Source organism: Natrix helvetica (genome assembly GCF_964273705.1).
Source record: "Natrix helvetica genome assembly, chromosome: 1".
NCBI lineage: Eukaryota > Metazoa > Chordata > Lepidosauria > Squamata > Natricidae > Natrix > Natrix helvetica.
This window is the reverse complement of record NC_138548.1, coordinates 201,134,463-201,153,595: the sequence shown is the minus strand read 5'-3', so window position 1 is coordinate 201,153,595 and position 19,133 is coordinate 201,134,463. Positions and strand designations below refer to the sequence as shown.

The following is a 19,133-nucleotide window of genomic DNA, read 5'->3' as shown; positions in this document are numbered from 1 at the left end:
TCAACCTACCTTATGACACCCTCTGCAGCCCGCTCTGCGTGGAGTTGAGTTGGCGGCAGGCAGCCCTTGCTAGGGTTTCCCCCTTCCTCTGCCCAGCTCTCCGCCTCCTCCTTTGCTTAGGCTCCCCGCTGGGTTCGGGGGCTTCTGCCCCTTGTGCCACGCTTTGCAAGTAAGTGCAGATAGGTGGGGAGAGAGAGAGATAGATCGAGCAGTGACTGGGGGGCAGGGGGGGCAAGCAGGGGGGCGGGGCAGGCCATGGGAGGGAGCATTCCAGTACCAGGCCTCTGGAAGAAGGGATATAGGAAGACACGCTAAATTTCAGTACCGGTCCATACCAGTTGAAACCCACCCCTGCTATGTGGGCACACGAGCCATCGCCCTAGTTCATCTCCACCGGAAGTGTCTCGCGCTAGCTAGCTGGTCATTGGGTCTCTAATGCGCATGCGTAGGGTTGGGGTGTGTATGGAATGGCTACACGTGCATGTGCAGGGATGGGGGCATGTGGGGAGCTGCATGCACATGTAGGGGGTGGGGCGCATGCACGGGAACCATGCGCCCATTGCATTACCTCGAGGGCACTCAAAGACTTAGACACACATATACACACAAAGAGAAGCAAAACAGACAAGGAAGACAGAAGTCTCATTTTTACACCCTGGTCATTCCCACCATAAATCTCCATTAAATTAGGGAAGGCACAAATCTTAACAAACATATCACATGGTTGCATGGAAGACAGAGAGGAAGAGAGACAAACAAATAAACAAACAAAAGCCCCAGCATTCTTATTTATATATTTCCCTTTTCTTTTAAGTACCTTTATTTAGCCAAATTGGTTTTCCAGCTTCATCCCTGAACAAAGCCCACTTCTTGCACAACCTTTTTCTTTTTTCCTTTGTTATGCCCACCTGGACAGGTAACTGCCTCTTTTAATCCCAGTGATCTGGGAGGACTGCACTGCTCCCCGCAGTGAGTATGGACACCTTCTGTCACCTTCTGTTTTTCCCTCGCTCACAATTTTCAGACTCAGAAGAGTCCAGAAGGACCTCTGCTTGCTTCCAGAGGTAAGGGTCCCTTCCTTTCATGGGCTTTGCACAGTGACTTCCTCACTGGTTGTCCAAGTTTAACGCTCTCATTCACTATTTCATTCCATTTCTACATACTCTCTCTCCTTTACCTAACAGGAGGTCCTGTGTTCTGGCCTGACCTCCTATAATTTCCAGACTCTCTTGGTAGAACACACAGAGAAAACAAGATCCAGTTGTGATTGGGAGAAGGATCTCTACACTCACACACACACAGGCATAGACACATTTCCCATGCTTTTCTGGACTATAAAATTTAAATTTAAAGGTACTCACCTTCTTTCCAAGAAGCCTTTGAGCTCAACATTCAAAAACCCTTTAAAACCTTTGTTCAAAATGGCCAAGGTCCAGGAAACCTCACAGACAGACTCAATGGGTCTGCTGCCAGCAAGGGAGGCTTACCTGGTCCAGGTCCATTGGTCAAGTTAGCTTGGAGTCCCATCTGGGGTGGCAAATTGTTAGAAGAAATGTCCATCTGGGTTCAGTTCCAAGTGGGAAGAAAGACACTGGAAACATGGAGATTGCTTGGAAATATAGTTTATTGGTGGACAGGACCACATGGTTTGAGGTCCTGGGCAAAAAGAGCATATGAGAGAGAGAGAAATTTATATCCGCTCTTGGGCCCTGCCTTGGAGCTTCCTGTTCCTGTGTAAGAAATGTATTCTGATTGGTTCTCAGACTCCAATGGGGCCATGCAGGGGTAACTTTGTAGGTTGTTTTGAGTCCCAGGCTTGGTTGAATCTTGCTGATGGATAGTGGGCTAGTCCTATCATGTCCTGAGGCCCATGTCGTAATCCCATTACCCTGGAGCTGAAGTGGGCAGAAGGGAGCTGCAGGGAGCTGCTTTGTCTTTAAAACATGTTTCTTCTTTTCTCATCCAGGGAAATATAATATTCTGCCTTTTTAATATTTCCTAAAATATTTCATTCTTCTAGGAGGGGAGTGGATGCTAACTTTCTTCAAAGGAATGCAAATGAATGAATTTTTGATGATGTATTTTAATTGAACCATTGCTAGTATGAAAGGTCGCCCCCTGGTGTTTGAGAAGAATACTGAGATAAAGATCTTTTGTACTTTAGTTTCAGGTTCCATATTAGATACAAAGCTCATTGCCATCATTGGCTATAAAGCATCTTGTTTTGAAACCTTCCCATGTTTCTATCTCCTGGAAAAGTCTGTCTCCTGGGCATAAGGTGCGCACCATCTGTCGGTGTCCGTGAATGGTGTAGTTTGCCTGCAGCCTGGCACCTTTCACTGCACACTGAATGAAGTTGTTCTTCATCAGTTCCAGCTCATAGGAGTCAGGGAGAATCTTCATATAGTCCCCAATGAAACTGATGCCGTATCCTTTGCTGTTGTAGCCCCGGGTATGAGCTCCTACCCAGTGCCAACCCCGGCCTTGGTAGAGGTAGCCATCACTGCCAAAAACAAAGCTGTGCAGGAACAGAAGAGAAGTATCAAGAAAAGCAGGGTAAACATCTTGTGGAAGTTTTCCGATTTCATAAAAAGAAATGCACTTTAAAAACACTTCTAGGAAAAATAAAAACCATGTAAGAATGTACTCATTGCTGAATGAGTAGAAGGATACTTTTAAAAACAAATGGATGTGAAAGTGAACATTATTGAAATAAGCCTTCCTAGAAATAAACAGCAATCTATACGATTTATAATCCAGTGCAGCTAAAATGGGAGCATATGAAACAAATGTATGGTATTGCTGCTTCAAACCAAACATTGATAGAGGAATGCAAGACAATAAGCAGATGCTCATCTTTGATCTATTAACGTTTGTTCAAATATAGAGCTCCCCAATGAACAATTAATCAGTGGAAAGCTTGCCTCCAGAAGTTGTGAATGCCCCAACACTGGAAGTCTTTAAGAAGATGTTGGATAGCCATTTGTCTGAAACGGTATAGGGTTTCGTGCCTAGGCAGGGGGTTGGACTAGAAGACCTCCAAGGTCCCTTCCAACTCTACTATTGTATTGTATTGTATTGTATTGTACTTTGAACAGGGAAGATTTTTTTCCTTGTGTTAATTGGAATTTTGCTCTTCACGCACATTTTACCCTACTGTAAAAGCAGTAAGCAACTTTGAATAGTCTAAATATAAAATACATTCTACAATATAATTTGATAAAATGCTATTAAAATGTCCAGCTGGTTTGTTTATTGGAAATGTATATTGCAGAAAGACACCTGTAGCCAATGTCATCCCAACCACGGTAATCTTGGTGGAATCGCTGCATACTCCGCATGTCAGCTGCACAAGAGGAGAAGTTTCGGCATGGCTTAGAAGGGGTGCTGGTGTGATGGATATAGACAAATTCCAAGGGCAGCTTAAGTTGAGTGGGTGTTCCTTTATAACGACGAGCCCCCCATATGCACCGTGGGATTATGGCAGGACATTCTATAGGAGAGTGAGGAGAAAAACATCAGAGCTGAAGGGCAAAAGAGGGCAAACATTGCAGCATACCAGAAAGCAGGAAGCCAGGACACTGCTGATAATGCAGTGCCTACTATCAAATCACCCAGTATATTATAGCAAAGAGGTAGCAAGAATCCAGAGATGAGCAAGAAATTATAAACATTCATAAAATAAAATATGACAGAGACAGTATAGCTAGGAAGACTTCCAACTACTCTATATGTAACACTGTGAGAAGTTGCCCTTCCCAAATCATATTGAACCATAGACAGTACTTTTTGTCCCAGTACATAGTCAAACTATGGATATTGTTATCCCAACACTTGGCTTCTAAACTTGGCAGCTTAAAGTGAAACCTGACAAATCCAGGGAAATGAAGGTGACAGTGGCATCTGTTCCTTATAGCTAAGCAATAAGGAACGACCAATTCGCTCTCACAGAGAGGGACTTCTCCGGGTGCCGTCCACTAAGCAGTGCCAGAGGGCGGCGCCCAGGAGCAGGGCCTTCTCTGTGATGGGCCCAGCCCTCTGGAATGACCTCCCCCCGACATTAGGATTACTACTGACCTCCGCTCCTTCCGTTCAAAACTCAAGACCCACCTTTTTCAACTAGCCGGCCTGGCTCAATTATAGTTCCATCTTTATTCTCCTGGCAATCTTTTAAATTTGTAATTTTATATTGGGGTATTTTAATTTTAATTTTATTATGACTATTCCTATGTATTGTACTATGCGATTTTGACACCTCCTCCGTGAAATGTTTTAATTGTATAATATGTGTTTTTATTTATTGTACGCCGCCCCGAGTCCCTTCATGGAGAGGGAGCGGCTAACAAATCTAATAAATTCAATTCAATTCAATTCAGTATACACAGTATCAGGAGCAATGTGTTTCTCAATGCCATAAGTGTGCAGAGCAGGAGACATGCTTGCTCTCATGTCCTGCTTGAGAGTTCCCATTGGTATTCCATCTGCAATAGAATGAGGACATCTTGTGTCAATTAGCCAACCTCAACCTCCCCCACTTCCCCCAAGTGTGTGCTTAACCCTGAGACACAATATGCTAGACTGTATCAGCGAATAATAGTAGGACAGCAAAATATTGTGATGGCCTAGAAAGCATATTGTGGCTGAAGGCCATTATCTTTTCATTAGCTCCATAATGTCTACATGGATGGTTCAAGAGCCTGAGAAGAGGTTTCATTTAACTAACAGTGTCTGTTGACACTGCAGGGATTGTACTTTACATGCCATGAGATGTTTGCTTAGAATGGACGTAAGAAGAGGGGAGTGTGTAAATGTTGCAAATAAGTTAAATAAATGACCTCACTTGAACTAATTACCAGCAATGTAGTATCTCAAACATCAGCAATAAGTGAAATCCTATCAGGATGTCTATTTTTCCAACAAGTGACATACCTACATACATCGTCATGAACTCATCAACAGCTTGTTTTGCCAGAAATGTCAATTCCTTGTCTGTGATTCCTTCGAGGAGGGAGCTGACTTCATTCATCTTCCAGAGAAAGCGCAGGGCATTTTCTACCTGCTCCTGTAGCTTTTCTTTACTCAGTAGTGCTGCAAAACATTTTCTGCGGAAGTTGCTCCGGATCTTTTCTTCCCCATCCAGGCCCTTAGAGCCATAATAGTCATTCAGCAGAACACTGATATTGGATGGTGGGTCAACCTTGTCTGCCAAGTAAGTGCCCAAAATAAAGCCATCCATTGCACCGTTGATAACAGCATCAGTCATATATGAGGGAGGACCCATTAAGATAAAAGTACCGGGTTCAGAAATACTATCCCAACAGCCATTTGGTCCCAGGGCTACCTGACTCTGCTTAAAGTAAAAGAACAGAAAAGTCATTCCAAGGTCCACTGAAATAGTGCTGGAAATGAGGGGATCCAAAGAAAGCCGCGATTCTTCTCCAGAACTGTTTGAAGGATCAGCGATCAAAAGTTTCTCAGGCAGAGTCAACTCATTTTTTATTTTCAATCCAGCTGCTATTCCAGCAAGTAAATGACTAATTGAAACTGTGGTTCCATCAGGAGTTAAGACTACCCCATGTTCCACTTGGGAGCCATCAAGTGTATGATTCACTAGATTTTTTAAGAATATTCTCTTTGCCTTACTCAGATAAGGCAAGTTCAAGGTCCTAGAAGTCATTGGACCAAGAACAAATTGGCAAATTTTACTATTACAAAACTCCAATTCCTGGTACAGCTCTGCCATAACTAGGTCTGGGCTTCCTTTGAAGTGGCATTCCACATCGTTCAGAATTTCAATCACAGTGTCCATATGGAGTATCAAGTTACCTGAAAACAGCAGGAATCAGAAATCACAATTAGAGTAGCAAGCAGTGAGTGAGAAGGGGCAACTAAAGCTTATGGGTTATGCACTCTTGGATAGAATATTCTGAATGAAATTGTACTTGCACAAATAGCTGGCATAAGTGGCCAATAACACACAGAGAAGCATAATTTGAAATGGATCCAGGTGTTTTGTAATGACAAAATGATGATAAGGTGGGCTGTGGAATAAAAAGAAGTGAATTGTTCTCTTATGAAACAGCCATTTGTTTCTGCGTGTGGATTAAAACTAGAGGATTTCCTGACAAATTATTTCTCTAAAAGACAAAAATTAATGTCCAGGCAGCAACCAACTTTAATTTCCATCCCATCACACATTTTCATAAAATAAGAGAACATATTTTTGAATGAACATTTCTGCCATTAACATTTCTCCACCCAAACTGGAATTTCTTTGTTGTACATTTCTTTGGTTAAATTAACTAATAAATTGAACTTCATCTGTTCAATATACAAAAAACCCTAAGCAACAGGGTTTTTTTGTGAAAAAATGTTTTTTTTAAAAGGAGTAGTGCATATTCTCAAATGACAAAATGATACTTTTACCCTAAACCTCCTTACATATTGGATGACTATTGCCAAATGATGCCACATTACTTTGCTCAAAACCTCTGTGGTTCAACTGGTATTATTAAAGGGAAGAGAGAAAATCTCATTGAAGTGAGTAGAATTTACTCTATATGCCTAATTATATCAGATTATGAATTATGCTTTGGGGGGTTCAGTTATGGGTAAGACTTATTTGAACCATCAAATACTACAGTCATAGGAAATACATCTTGATTTTTTTTAAGCAGTGTATTTCTGGATACTGATTATGCTCCAACAATATGCTTTAACCAGTGCATGGTTATGGAAGGTAATATGGTATAGGACAGATGTCGGCAACCTGTGGCTCTAGAACCACATGCGGCCTTTTGGTCCCCTTGCTGTGGCTCCATGTCAGCTGAACCCACCACTGGCTGGCCCCACTCCTTGCCCTCCCCTCCTAGTCACTCCTCGCTTGGCCTGAGAAGGTAAGGGTGACTGGGGTGGGTGGGTGGGTGATGGATACTTGCTCCACTTTCCAGAGTGGGAGCGAAGTGCCCCTGTACTTGCCCCATCTCTTGCTGGGTTCCATGGGCATTTCTTCCAGCCCTTGTTGATGCTGTGCACACCTTGGTCGCTCTCCATCCCTAGCCCAGCTGCAGCCAATGCTGCTGCTGTTGCCATCTCCATAGCCTGCCCGCTGCTCTTGCAGTGCCTTGTGCAGCATGGTTAAATTTAGCGCACTTCACAATGGGGGAGACAGTGTCCTCTCCTCCTCCTTGAGCCCATTATGACATGGAGCATTGACCGCAGCTGGGCCAGGTCAGTGTCTCAGGGCAGAGAGCAAGACATGCACCTCCCCAAGCGACTGAGGTGTGCGCAGCACCAACAAGGACTGGAAGAAGTGCCTGTGAGACCCAGCAAGAGATAGAGCAAGTACAAGGGCACTTTGCTCCCACTCTGGAATATGAAGTGAGTCTCCATTGCCCCCTCCTGTCACCCTTACCTTCTCAGGCCAGGCGAGGAGTGACTGGGAGGGCAGGGTGAGGGGCGGGGCCAACCAGTAGTGGGTTCAGCTGACAGGGAGCCATAGCAGGGAACCTGAAATGACTCTTGATTTAAATCATATGGTAAAAAGCACTCAAAGAAGAAGAAAGAACAACATCAGCAAAAAAAAGAAAACCCAAGCCCTCACCTATTTTTAGAAATGGTTCAAGAGGGCGTGCACACACACACAGATGAGAGAGAGAGAGAGGGGGGGGGGAAAAGAGACAGAGAGGGAGAAAGAGAGAGAGATGAGATAGAGATGAGACAGAGAGACAGAGAGAGAGAGAGAGACAGAGAGAGAGAGACAGAGAGGGGGAAAAGAGACAGAGAGGGAGAAAGAGAGAGAGATGAGATAGAGATGAGACACACACACACACACACACACACAGACAGAGACAGAGAGACAGAGACACAGAGACACAGAGACAGAGAGAGATTCCATTTCCCCACAGAAAAGAAAACATAGGTAGGCGTGGCTGGGGGGGTGTCATGTGACTGGGTGGGAGTGAGTGACATTGTGTTGGCCATCCCACCCAGGTTTTGTGGCGCCCAGTGTTTTGTTTTTCTGTGGGAAACGGGTCCAAATGGCTCTTTGAGTGAGCTGATCACAAAACAGTAAACTTCCCAAATGTCCCCTGCTCCATTTGACTTGCTATTTGTCAGCATGCCCTACACTTCAACCCTAAGATGGGGCATGGATGGGATAGAAAGGCTGACCTGCATCCAGAGGTCAAGGGGCAGCCTTGGCCAAGCTTTCCCAACTCAGTGTTCTATCTGATTACAAATGCCTCTTCTCTAGCTAGCATGGTTTTTTTTAAAAAAGATATAAGATTCAGCATATCCTGAGAGGAAAAGCTGAAAAATGGAAGCGCAGTGGGGCCTTTCCAGGGTGAATCAGACCGTTGCCTGGAATGCTGCAGTCAAAATATTGCAGTATAACAGATAGAAAATTGAAAGAAAAAAATGATACACTTTCATTTTCCTAATATGCATGTGGAATCATTGTTGGACTCATTTGCAGTCCCACCACCGCCATCCCTAGCGCCTCTACCCTTTTCCAGCTAAGTTTATTTATTTAGTTTGTTTTTTATTACATTTATTTGCCACCCATCTCATTAGAGATGATTCTGGACAGCTTACAAACATTAAAACTAGTACACATTAAAATAATAAAACAATAATATAATACTGTTAGAAAACAAGGAGGAGGGGGACACAATGCATACAGGGAGAGGTTGAGTCTTGCCACCTCCAGAAGAGTAAACCCCGGTTGGGGCTTCCGGCCAAATGGCAGAACTTGCTTTTTACCCAAGCAGTTTGGTGAAGTTTAGGTTGCCTGCAAGAAAAAGTGATCTGCTGCCTCGAATGTTACCTGCATGGGCTGTGCTGAGACAAAATCCCATCATTGGCACAAGTCCCAACCATATCAGTAACATCCTGTTGGTGGTGTGAAGCACAACTTATGGTTATGGCACCTGCAAGGCAAGGAAAAGGAAAATGAGGAAGGAAAAATAAATAAAAGCTAGCGGGCTGGGCCACACAAATAGCTCAAAGGCCAATAAGGAAGGCAGCCTGATCTTTGGACTCTTGTCTACATTATTCTGAAAATTGGCCAAGAAAGCTGGTAGGCCAGGAATATCCATCTCTTTGCTGGGATGGAAACACCTGAGAGTTTGTGAAATGGTTCCCATTCAAAATTTCTGCAGATCTCTGGTTGAGCCAGGCTGCATTTTGGAAACAGGGAAACCAGCTCCCCCCCTCCCCTGTCATGATAAGGACACAACTTGTGCTGCTGCAGTGTACACACAGATATCCAAGCAACTGCTTGAGTGCACATATGCACACCCAGGGAGTTTTCTCTTTGCTAAACCTTAATGTTGTGTATGAAACAATTTGCTCCTCTATGGGAGATATGTGATTCAGTCTTGCTTCTCAAATTAAGGTGCCAGTTAACAGTTTAAACTAGTATAGCAACTGTGTCCTTTCCTTTAAAATGTTGACTTTTCCTATGTACACTTTAATTTCAGATTAGTTTCCTGTAATACTTGGGTACAGGATTGTCCATAATGAATTCCTTGTAGCAACAGATGGCCTACATCCACCTATTTTTTTGCTCAAATTTTCTCCAGTTATGGAACAATCCTCCCCTTGCACTTTTTGATCAATATTGTCATTTGAGATTATCAAAGGATTTACCTGGTAAATTTCATTTTGTTTTTGTTTTCTATATCAAGAATCAGAGGAGCTGTTGCATTAGCCAAATGTGGACTAGATGAGCTTCAGAAATGTCCTCATATTTTTGTTAGAATTAAATGCCAACTGACACAGCTACCCCTCCTCCATCCTTAATACAGAATTACAGAGTTCAAAGGGACTTTGGAGATCTTCTAGCCTAACCCCTTATAAGGCAGGAGAACCTATACCAGTGTTGGCGAACCTTTGCAGCACAAGCTTCGCAGCCGGTGGCTTCAGGAGACACTAGCCTGGCGGGGGGGGGGGGGCAGCCTGGCAAGCTTCACAGTTGCGTGGCTGCAAAGCTTATCGGGCTGCATCCCCCTCCCCACCAGGCTACCATCTCCCGAAGCTGCCAGCATTGCGAGGGGGGCAGGGGGTGGCCAGGCAAGCTTCGCAGCCACACGACTGCAAAGCTTGCCAGGCTACCCCCACTCTTCCCACCAGGCTAGTGTCTTCCGAAGCTGCTTGCATTGTGAAGGTGAGGCAGGGAGGGGGATGGGGGGCAGCATGGCAAGCTTCACAGCTGGAGGCTTTGGGAGATGCTAGCCTGGTGGGGAGAGGGGGCGGCTCGGCAAGCTTTGCAGCCATGTGGCTGCGAAGCTTGTCCAGCCACCACCCCCATCCCTGCCGGACTAGCATCTCCTGAAGCCTCTGGTATTGCAGGAGTGGCTGTTGCTACTGGCTGCACTAGACGCCCAAGAAAACTTCCTGGCGCAGCACAGTTCCACGGTGGCAGAGGGCTCTGGCATGCTCTGCTGCCACCTCTGCTACCACTACTGCTGCTGCTGCTACCAGCCACACTGGGTGCCCAGTAAAACTCCCCGGCACGGCACAGTTCTGGGGCGGCAGAGAGCCCTACCCTGCTGTTCTCAGCCTGCTCGTTTTGTGGAGCGAGCTGGAAAAAGGATAGCAGGAGTTGTTGGAAAAGCAGCACGCAAACAGCAGTCTTCATTTCTTGGCAAGCTGATGGCATCTCGTCAGCAAAACAGAATTCAAGCCTACCTGGAAAGGAACAAGATCAGGCCCCTCTTTGAGGTAAGAGCTGTGTGCACGCGAAGACCAGCTGGCTGGTGTACATATGCACACTGGAAACTGGAAGAGCAGTTGCCTGGTGCGCATGCGCGCACCGGGAAGATGATCTTCCAGTTTCTGGCATGTGCACTGGTCACCTAGTCTTCCAGTTTCTGGCTCCCATGCGTATGTGAAGACCAGCTGGCCAGTGCACATGCATGCACAGGAAACTGGATGATCATCTTCCTGATGCGCACATACATACCAGGCAGTTATTCTTCCCGTTTCTGGCACTCCCACACCTGTGAAGACCAGCTGGCTGGCGTGCCGGATCCCAGAAGAGCAACAAATCTGGAGAGCTTGCTCTGCGTGCCACTTCCAGCATGCATGCCATAGGTTCACCATCGTGGCCCTATACTGTTCCAGACTAGTAGATGTCCAATCTCTTCTTTAAAACCTCCATTCATCGAGCATCCACAACTTTTGAAGGCAACCTGTTCCACTGACTGTTCTCCGTAACAGAAAATTTCTCCTTAGTTCTAGATTGGATCTCTCCTTGATTAGCTGCCACCCATAACTTATTTCTTGTCCTGCCCTCAAGTACTTTGGAGAATAGATCAATACCTTCTTCTCTGTGACACACCCTCATATTCTAAAACTGATATCATGTCATCCCTAATCTCCTTAGACACGCCCAATTCCTGTAACTGTTCATCATATGTTTTAACCACCAGTTCACTAATCATCCTTATTGCTCTTCTCTGCATTTTAGAGTCTCAACATCTTTTTTGTATCATACTGGTCAAAGCTGGACGCAGTATTCCAAATGTGGTCTTACCAAGGCAGTATAAAGCAATACTAACCCTTCATGTGACCCAGGCATGAAATCCTTTTCTTCACTACCAGTTCAGTAGCGAGAGCGCTACCTTCTGCACATGCGTGATGATGTCAGTTTGACCGCCACTACCGGTTCGGCTGAACTGGTGATGATGTCAGCACCACCACCACTACTGGTTCGGCCAAACTGGCAGAATACAACCACTGATGTGACCTTGATATTATCCCCTCTTTCTCGTCTACACCATTAGCAACACCCAGTGTTCTTATTCATTCTTTTTTTTTCCTAATTTTTTTAATTGTTTTAATTAAACAAGAACACAAAAAAAAAGAATCATCCTTCATTACATCTTGTAGAAAGCACGTCGATTGGTTACCAATAGATTTCGTGCATTGCTACCACAATCATTATTTATACTTCCTTCATGTTGAATTGTACATTTTAAATAAAAAATCTTTATGTATTTTACTATCAATGTACCACCATTCTCATTTAACTATAATTATTTAAACGTGCTTTCATCTGGAATCATTTGTATTTAAAGACACAACCACCTACTGGCATTCATTAACTATTCCAATAAACCTCCAGTAATTACCCTTTATAACATATTCTGAAAAAAAAATCAATTGATAAGATATCTAAACATTCCCCCCCCCTTTTTTTTCCCCAACTCACTATTTAAGGCTTATATCTAATTGCTTTTACCAATGCCAACACATATAGAAATCGTTAAACGTTATCCATTAACATTTCTGTGAAGGTTCCAAGAGTTGACCTAATTAATTTACGAGCCCCGAGACAAAATTTAAAAAAAAACCATTCGTTTATTAGGACTAACATCTTGGCACGGACTTCTGTGCAGCTGAAACTAAATCACATTTAATGGTGTCTGACCTTTACCCCTGTGCCCCCTCCCCTCTGGCTGAGGTCATCAATCACATTCTCCAACAGGACATTATAGCAGGGTTCTGGACATGCGCATTCACATCCCAGTACAGAAATATGAGACTTTTACTCTGCCCATAACTATACATGGCATTTCCCTCCCCTTCTCAAGGGATAGTAGTCATGGAAACGCCTTAGGCGTTGACATCCGGCTCCCCTCACTTCCTGAAAGCGACCTGTATAAAACAAAGCAATCTGAGTACAAGTGTATAACTTAGGGATGTGTCCCTCCCCCAGGCTTGCTTGGATTTTCTGCATGGAATTTTGCTGTAAGGCGATCAGCCTGGATATTTCTACTTTTCACCCAAGACGCCTCTGATAAGGGGTAGCCCTTCCACTTGATTAAGTATTGGAGTTGTCTCCTGTGCCACCTTGAATCAAGGATACGCTGAACTTCATAATGGGTTTGGCCCCCTATGACCATAGGGCCCGGGGACTCCCGGGGTAGTGGTCTCAGAGTGGATCCAATCACGGGTTTTAAGAGGCTGCTATGGAATGCTGGGTGTATCTTCCCCAACAATCAAGGCAGTTTCAATTGCACTGTGACTGGGTTGATGATCTTTACTATGGGGAATGGTCCCATAAACCCTGGCCCCAGTTTCTTGCTAGGCAGTTTTAATCTCAAATATTTTGTGGAGAGGTAAACCTTCTCTCCCACTCGGAATGGCCGTTGCGGAGCCCAGTGTTTGTCTGCCTGTTTCTTATAGGTTTATGCCGCTTTATCCAGTACTGTTGTAATATTTTTTCCCCATCAGGAAGCATACCTACCTTAAATATAACAGCAACTTTGAATTTCCCCCTTTGTTTTGGAAGCTGAAATAGTCATAGTCACCCCTTCATTCTAGAGTTCTACAGTATCTTTATTTTCCAGCATCACAGGTTGTGACCCATGTATTTCCAGGTTTATTTCACAGGATTGGAAAATATAGTTTTTTAAATACTGTAATCTGATCTCTTCTGATCATAAATGCATAGAACATATAGACATATGCTGCTGAATGGGTAATTTTATGACATCTCCCTGTTGGGGTATGTTTGCTTCCTTGAAATATCTATGGCATATTAAAGGCAAAATGTCTTGTGGGTTACTTAAATTCTCCCCAGCTGTTTGAGCCAAGCAATAACTGTTCCTTTAAGCCTGCAGGTATTCCTACACAAAGCAGTTTAAATGACTTCAAAGCTAGAGCACCCATCAAAATTATTCTGTGCCTTGGTGGTAGAAAGACTGTCTTGTTTCTTAGTTCCTCCATCATGAATAGTGGACCTGTGCCCATTATTTGTGACATCATTTGTCTTTCCATTCCTGTAGAATGTTAGCAAAACATAGATAAAGGAACTTGGGACTCCATTTATTTGTCCAACTGGCCTGCAGCAAATAATTCCACAAAAACCAGGAAAAGGAGACTAAATTTGTTGGGAGGGGGAGGAAGTTGGCGGAAAATAACTGTTTTTGCTGTAGAGAAACAAATTCAGAAAAAAAATCCTCCAACATATCTCTAATGGGACAGGCTGCTCAGCAGCTGCTCGCAGTATTACTGGCTCTTCCATTCTAACTCCCCCCCCCTCCTCTTCCCCAGTCATGTGACTCAGAGCACAGTTTTTATTTAGGGTCAGAAAGAGTTCTAGGAACTGAATGCTTTCCCTGCCTTATTGGTGCAGCTTCATTACTAGGAGTGATCTGGGGGGCTCAGAAAGTCCTGTAGCTCCTTAGTCCATATGTCTGCATAATACAGATAATCCTTGACTTATGACCAATTCCTTAGTGACCCTTTGAAGTTCTGATCAACCTGAGAAAGGGACTCATGATCCAGATCCAGAGTTCTGACCATCACCCTCCCTTGGCAGTCATGTGACCATGCTTTGGACACTCTGGAAAACAGCCACATTTATGACTGTTTGCAGAGTCCCAAGGTCACTTGATCGGATTTTACTACAGTTTTGTCAAAAATCAACAGCTATTTCTAGTTTTCAGCAAAACCGCATCCATAGAACACCATTGGTTTGCTTAATGACCATTGGATTTGTTTTACAACTACATTTGCTTAACAACTGCCCTAAAACCATCATAAAATCGGGTCAGCCACATGACCAACCCATTTTGCTACCATTATGATTTGAGACTATAATAAGCAAGTTTCATTATGCTTGTAAACTCAAGGACTACCTGTAAGCAACAGAGAAAAGCTGCATAAGATTTCATTATGTTACATCCTGCATTGAATATCAAGTAGTGTTCCCACAGTCTCAGTTAAATGTGGCAGAGATGTAGAATCAGAAACACAAAGACTAGAAATTATTTGGGACTGTAAGGAAAGACTTGGATAAAGAACAGCAATCTGGTGGTTAGCACTCTCTCCGGATGCCCAACCCAGAGTTTCCTATAGAAAAATTAGCACTCACCTCCCTTCTGAAAGTGGCAGATTCACAGGTGTTTGCTTGGGCTTCCACGGATCTTATATAATCCCCTGAATTACACAAGCAACTTCCCCCTTCTCAGTTCAGATGCTGTACCTGTTGTTTCTGCACTCTTGCCAGGCTGGTTGGCTCAGTATCAATCAACAGGAGCCGCCCAAAGGAACTCAGCCCTGCTCTTTGACTTGGTTGACCTTTGAAGGGAGATTCCTTTAGTGCTCAACACAGGGATCTGCCACAGTTCTGCTGGGAGACACAATGAGGGCACCAGGGACAGCTATGCAGGAACTTGCTGGCCTCTCTAGAATTGAGATGATTGTGTCAGGCCTATCAAGTAGGGTGGAGGCTTGGTTTGCGAGACTCCCCCAAAGCTACATTTGAGATCAGGATAGAGAAGAGTTCTTTTTGATGCTGTAAAAAGTACCCCACCCCCTCCAATAATTTAATAGAGGTCAAGGCATGACCTCCCTGCCTTCTTCACTAGCTTATAAATACTGTATTTCTATGTTTTGTCAGGAACACCTTTCTTTTTCTCCCGATTCCTTGTTCCTCAAACGCAACTAAGTCACAAACTTTATTTTCAATGTTTGCTAAAGGCAGTAGGGATTTCCACAGCGTAAAGCAAGGCTTTACTAACAGATGGTCAAGTGATTGTTAATTTAAGGAAGTTAAACATTACCTGGTCCATGGATGACCTTCACTGGACAACTTAACTTTTAAAGGTACAATTCCAGCTTTAGCATCTTCCCACCTGGCCTCCAAAATCTCCAATCCTTACGCAGAGGATCCCCCCACCCCACATCTCTATAACAGTCTTCTGGTGTAAATAGAGCAGCAAAATAAACTGGCAGTGATGGCAATTGATAGGTGGGTGGAGACTGCCAGAACTGGAGTTAAAGCAGTGACGTGCGGTGAGGTTTATGGCTGGTGAGGTTGGTGACGTCATCAGGAAGGCGGGGAATGGGACCACATATGCTGGAGGCTGAGGCTGCCTCAGCCTCCAGCACATGTGATCCCATTCCCGCCTTCCTGAGCACGCTCCGCCGGCTCGCGCTCCGCGGTCCCTAACAGCAGCTGCTTTTCAGTGCTTTTCTGTGCATCTGGAGTTTAGGACATCCGGCTATCTACCTAAACGCCAGACACACAGAAAAGCACTGAAAAGCACTTCGCCTCCAAGCCACTTCGTCTTGATGACGTTGCCGCAGCTGCTGGGCATGGCCGGACAGAGGTAGCCAGAGCGGCACCAAGGGGTCTGGCCGGACGAAAGAGCGAGCGAGTGATGGAGGATCAGGCAGCCTGATCCTCGGTCGCTCGTCTGCCGGACTGCCTCGGCACCACTCAGGCTACCTCCGTCCGTCTGCGCCCAGCAGCTGCGGCAACATCATCAAGACAAAGTCCAGCGGAGGAAGAAATGTTGTCGGTGCTCCCGGACTTTGTCTTGATGACGAAACCACAAACATAACTGGGGAACGACGAGAACCTTCCTGCCTCTGCTGGACTTTGCGCACTCCTCACGACTGCAATATACGTCCAGAAGCGGCTTTTGTGGCTAATGGGGTTTGGGCTTTGAGCTCAACAGCCCCTACCACTTCTGGACGTCTATTGCACTTGCGAAGAGCGTGCAAAGTACAGCGGAGGCAGGAAGGTTATTGGCGCTTCTGAGAACCCTCCTGCCTTCGCCGGTTGCCCAGCTGGCACCGCCCCGCGCACGCACCTCCTCCTCCTCCTCCCTCCTCTTCCTCTTCACTCCCCAAAGGCTCTTCTCCTTACCAGAGCTTAGCGGGAGCCGTGTAAAAGGGATGGGAGGAAATATATATTATTATTATATATTATTATTTCATGATGAGAGGTGAGGCTCTGCCATAATAAAGTTATGGCCTTTATTAAAGATTAATTATCTGTTCTGCACTAGGGCTTGAGAAGAACTGCTGTTTTACAAATGAAAATTAGATTACAAGGTTCATTTTAGTCTACTAGAGATAGAATCTGGGTGTAGGACTTTCAGCTTCCTTATCAACTTTAGCAGGTCACATCTAACCAAAAAGGTTCCTTCAGGAGCGAACAACTGGTTGAAGGCCCTGAGTATAGGACCTTTGCAATCATAATCAAGGGCTAAGGTGACGACGATGATGATGATGATGATGATGATGATGATGATGATGATGATGATGATAGTGATACTCTGAGTTCCAGAAAACTAATGACATCCCCAGAAGGAGTACTTCTTCTCCCCCATCTCTTTCCTGAGTAAAGGATCAGCACAACTCCTGTCCTGCTTACTATCTGAACTGAAATATAATTCCCCCACATATACGTAATTAAAAAAACTAGTATATATGTTCTAATAGCTATTTTGCACATGTTAATACACCTACTGACTGAAACCACAAACTGATACTTATATTTAAGTCAGTACTCATAGACTCAATAAGGACAAACATAACATGTATTCAATATTGTTTGAATATCCGGTATTAATATCTGTCATGAAATAGGGATAAGTGGAAAACAAAGATTTTAAAGTACACTAATCAAGTGAAAACAAAGGTTACTCTCCAAATCTACTAAATATAACTTATTATTATATTAATAATTTCACTATTTGAATAAGAGTTATGGTGGCACAGTGGTTAGAATGCAGCATTGTAGGCTAACTCACTGCTCACTCCAGGAGTTTAGTTCTGAGTGGCTCAAGGTTGACTCAACTTTCCATCCTTCCAAGGTCAGTAAAATGATGACCCAAATTGTTGGGGGCAATATGTCAACTCTATAAACTGCTTAGAGAGGGCTGTAAAGCACTGCGAAGTGGTATATAAGTCTAAGTGCTATTGCTATTATTGCATGCACTGGTTTTTATTTATTGAACGTCAACTTATATTTGGGAGGAATATGTCACCTCCTATAGGCTCCTCTATCCCCTTCCAACTGAGTCAAAATCTGCCCTTTGCAGCTTTTGACCCTCCCCTGCTGACCCCTAGGATTCTATGCAGTTTTCTGGGCAATATTAGGAAACAATATTGCCACTGCTACCTCCTGGGATTATTTTTCAGCTTCTCCACTGAGCCCATCACCCTAGAATTTCCTAGTGGTCTCCTGTGCAAAGACCACATTGCCTGATGCTGCATAGTTTGCAAACCCAGACAAATGCTGCCATCTGCTGCCTCAATACATAAATAACAACATAGGAGAACAGAAAAGTGGATGATACTCTGTTCTTATTGGCATTTAAACAAGAACCATAGAATTAGAGGCTCAGAGATCTATCTAGAGCAGGGGTGTCCAAACTTGGGAACTTTAAGACTTGTGAACTTCAACTCCCAGAATTCCCCAGCCAGGCTGGCTGGGGAATTCTGGGAGTTGAAGTCCACAAGTCTTAAAGTTCCCAAGTTTGGACACCCCTGATCTAGAGCAATCCCCTGCCCAAGACAGGAATCCTTATATTAAGGCACAATCAGATTTTGTCAATAGTAATGTCATCCGTTGTTTCCGTGATTTTATATTTATTTCAATCCTAATCCATGAATGAGACCAGTTTACATTTTCTGTAGCTCTACTGGTATAAAATAGTATTTTCTCTTTTATTTTGATATTGTCTCAAGATCTATAAAATCTGTTACCCCACTATTTGGCTTGGGAAAAAGACATTTGTGTGGGAGGGTAATTTTGTCTTTTTGTGCAAAATTTGTTATATCTGTCACTCTTCTTTTTCGCTGTCCTTTTAAAAAATTATACTCTTTTCATGTTTAACAACTGCAATGTTCCTTGAATTGGGAGAAAAATGATTGCAAAACGAACATGTGATGTGAGAGAGGGGGGGAGGGACTCCCGTTTGAGCAGGGGGTTGGACTAAATGACCTATAAGGTCCCTTCCAACTCTGTTAATCTGTTATTGCCTCATTTAGATAAAGTTTCATGGTTCCAAGATGGCGACATCGCGGCTACGCCCGAGCGCTGTTTTGGAGTTGCCACAAGCAAGGAGGGGGAAGGGGGTTGCATGGTGTGCACTGTTGGGTGTCGGGTGATGGGTGTTGTGACGGACTCGCAGAGCGGCTCTGGAACAGCGAAGCAGCAGTGGCCGGAGAGGCTAGTCTGACACCGTGTCCAAGGCCTCATGGATGAGGAGTCAACTCGGGACGTACAAGCGGAAAGACTGATCAAGAATAGGAACTGACTTTATATTATGATTTATATATGTTAAATTAACTTAGAAGATGGGATTAATGGGCTATTGTTA

At 44.2% G+C, this 19,133-nt stretch overlaps 2 protein-coding genes across 4 annotated transcripts in view; both read right to left on the bottom strand.

Annotated features, from left to right (window-relative positions):
* Positions 1-1,500, bottom strand: part of RASAL3 (RAS protein activator like 3) — a 53,874-nt gene extending 52,374 nt beyond the window's left edge. For all 3 annotated transcript variants that reach the window (XR_014176133.1, XM_081961758.1, XM_081961762.1), the window contains exon 1: positions 1,362-1,500. The gene's annotated coding sequence lies outside the window, so the exon portion shown is untranslated. The remainder of the gene's footprint in view (positions 1-1,361) is intronic.
* Positions 1,501-1,622: 122 nt separating this feature from the next.
* PGLYRP2 (peptidoglycan recognition protein 2) lies at positions 1,623-14,988 on the bottom strand. The gene is made up of 5 exons (XM_081962001.1): positions 14,888-14,988; positions 8,828-8,930; positions 4,930-5,826; positions 3,283-3,493; positions 1,623-2,518 (listed from the first exon to the last, which is right to left on the bottom strand). Exons 2-5 carry the CDS (start codon positions 8,889-8,891, stop codon positions 2,179-2,181), a joined length of 1,512 nt encoding a protein of 503 aa, XP_081818127.1. The 5' UTR covers positions 8,892-8,930; positions 14,888-14,988; the 3' UTR covers positions 1,623-2,178.
* Between the last annotated feature and the right edge of the window lie 4,145 nt (positions 14,989-19,133).

Excerpts from the sequence above, each read along its gene's own strand:
- PGLYRP2 (XM_081962001.1), bottom strand. The coding sequence starts at position 8,891 with ATGTTACTGATATGGTTGGGACTTGTGCCAATGATGGGATTTTGTCTC. Across the intron at positions 3,494-4,929 it reads GTTCATGACGATGTATGTAG|AATGTCCTGCCATAATCCCA; the intron begins GTATGTCACTTG and ends ACTCTCCTATAG. Across the intron at positions 2,519-3,282 it reads TGGGATGACATTGGCTACAG|CTTTGTTTTTGGCAGTGATG; the intron begins GTGTCTTTCTGC and ends GTTCCTGCACAG.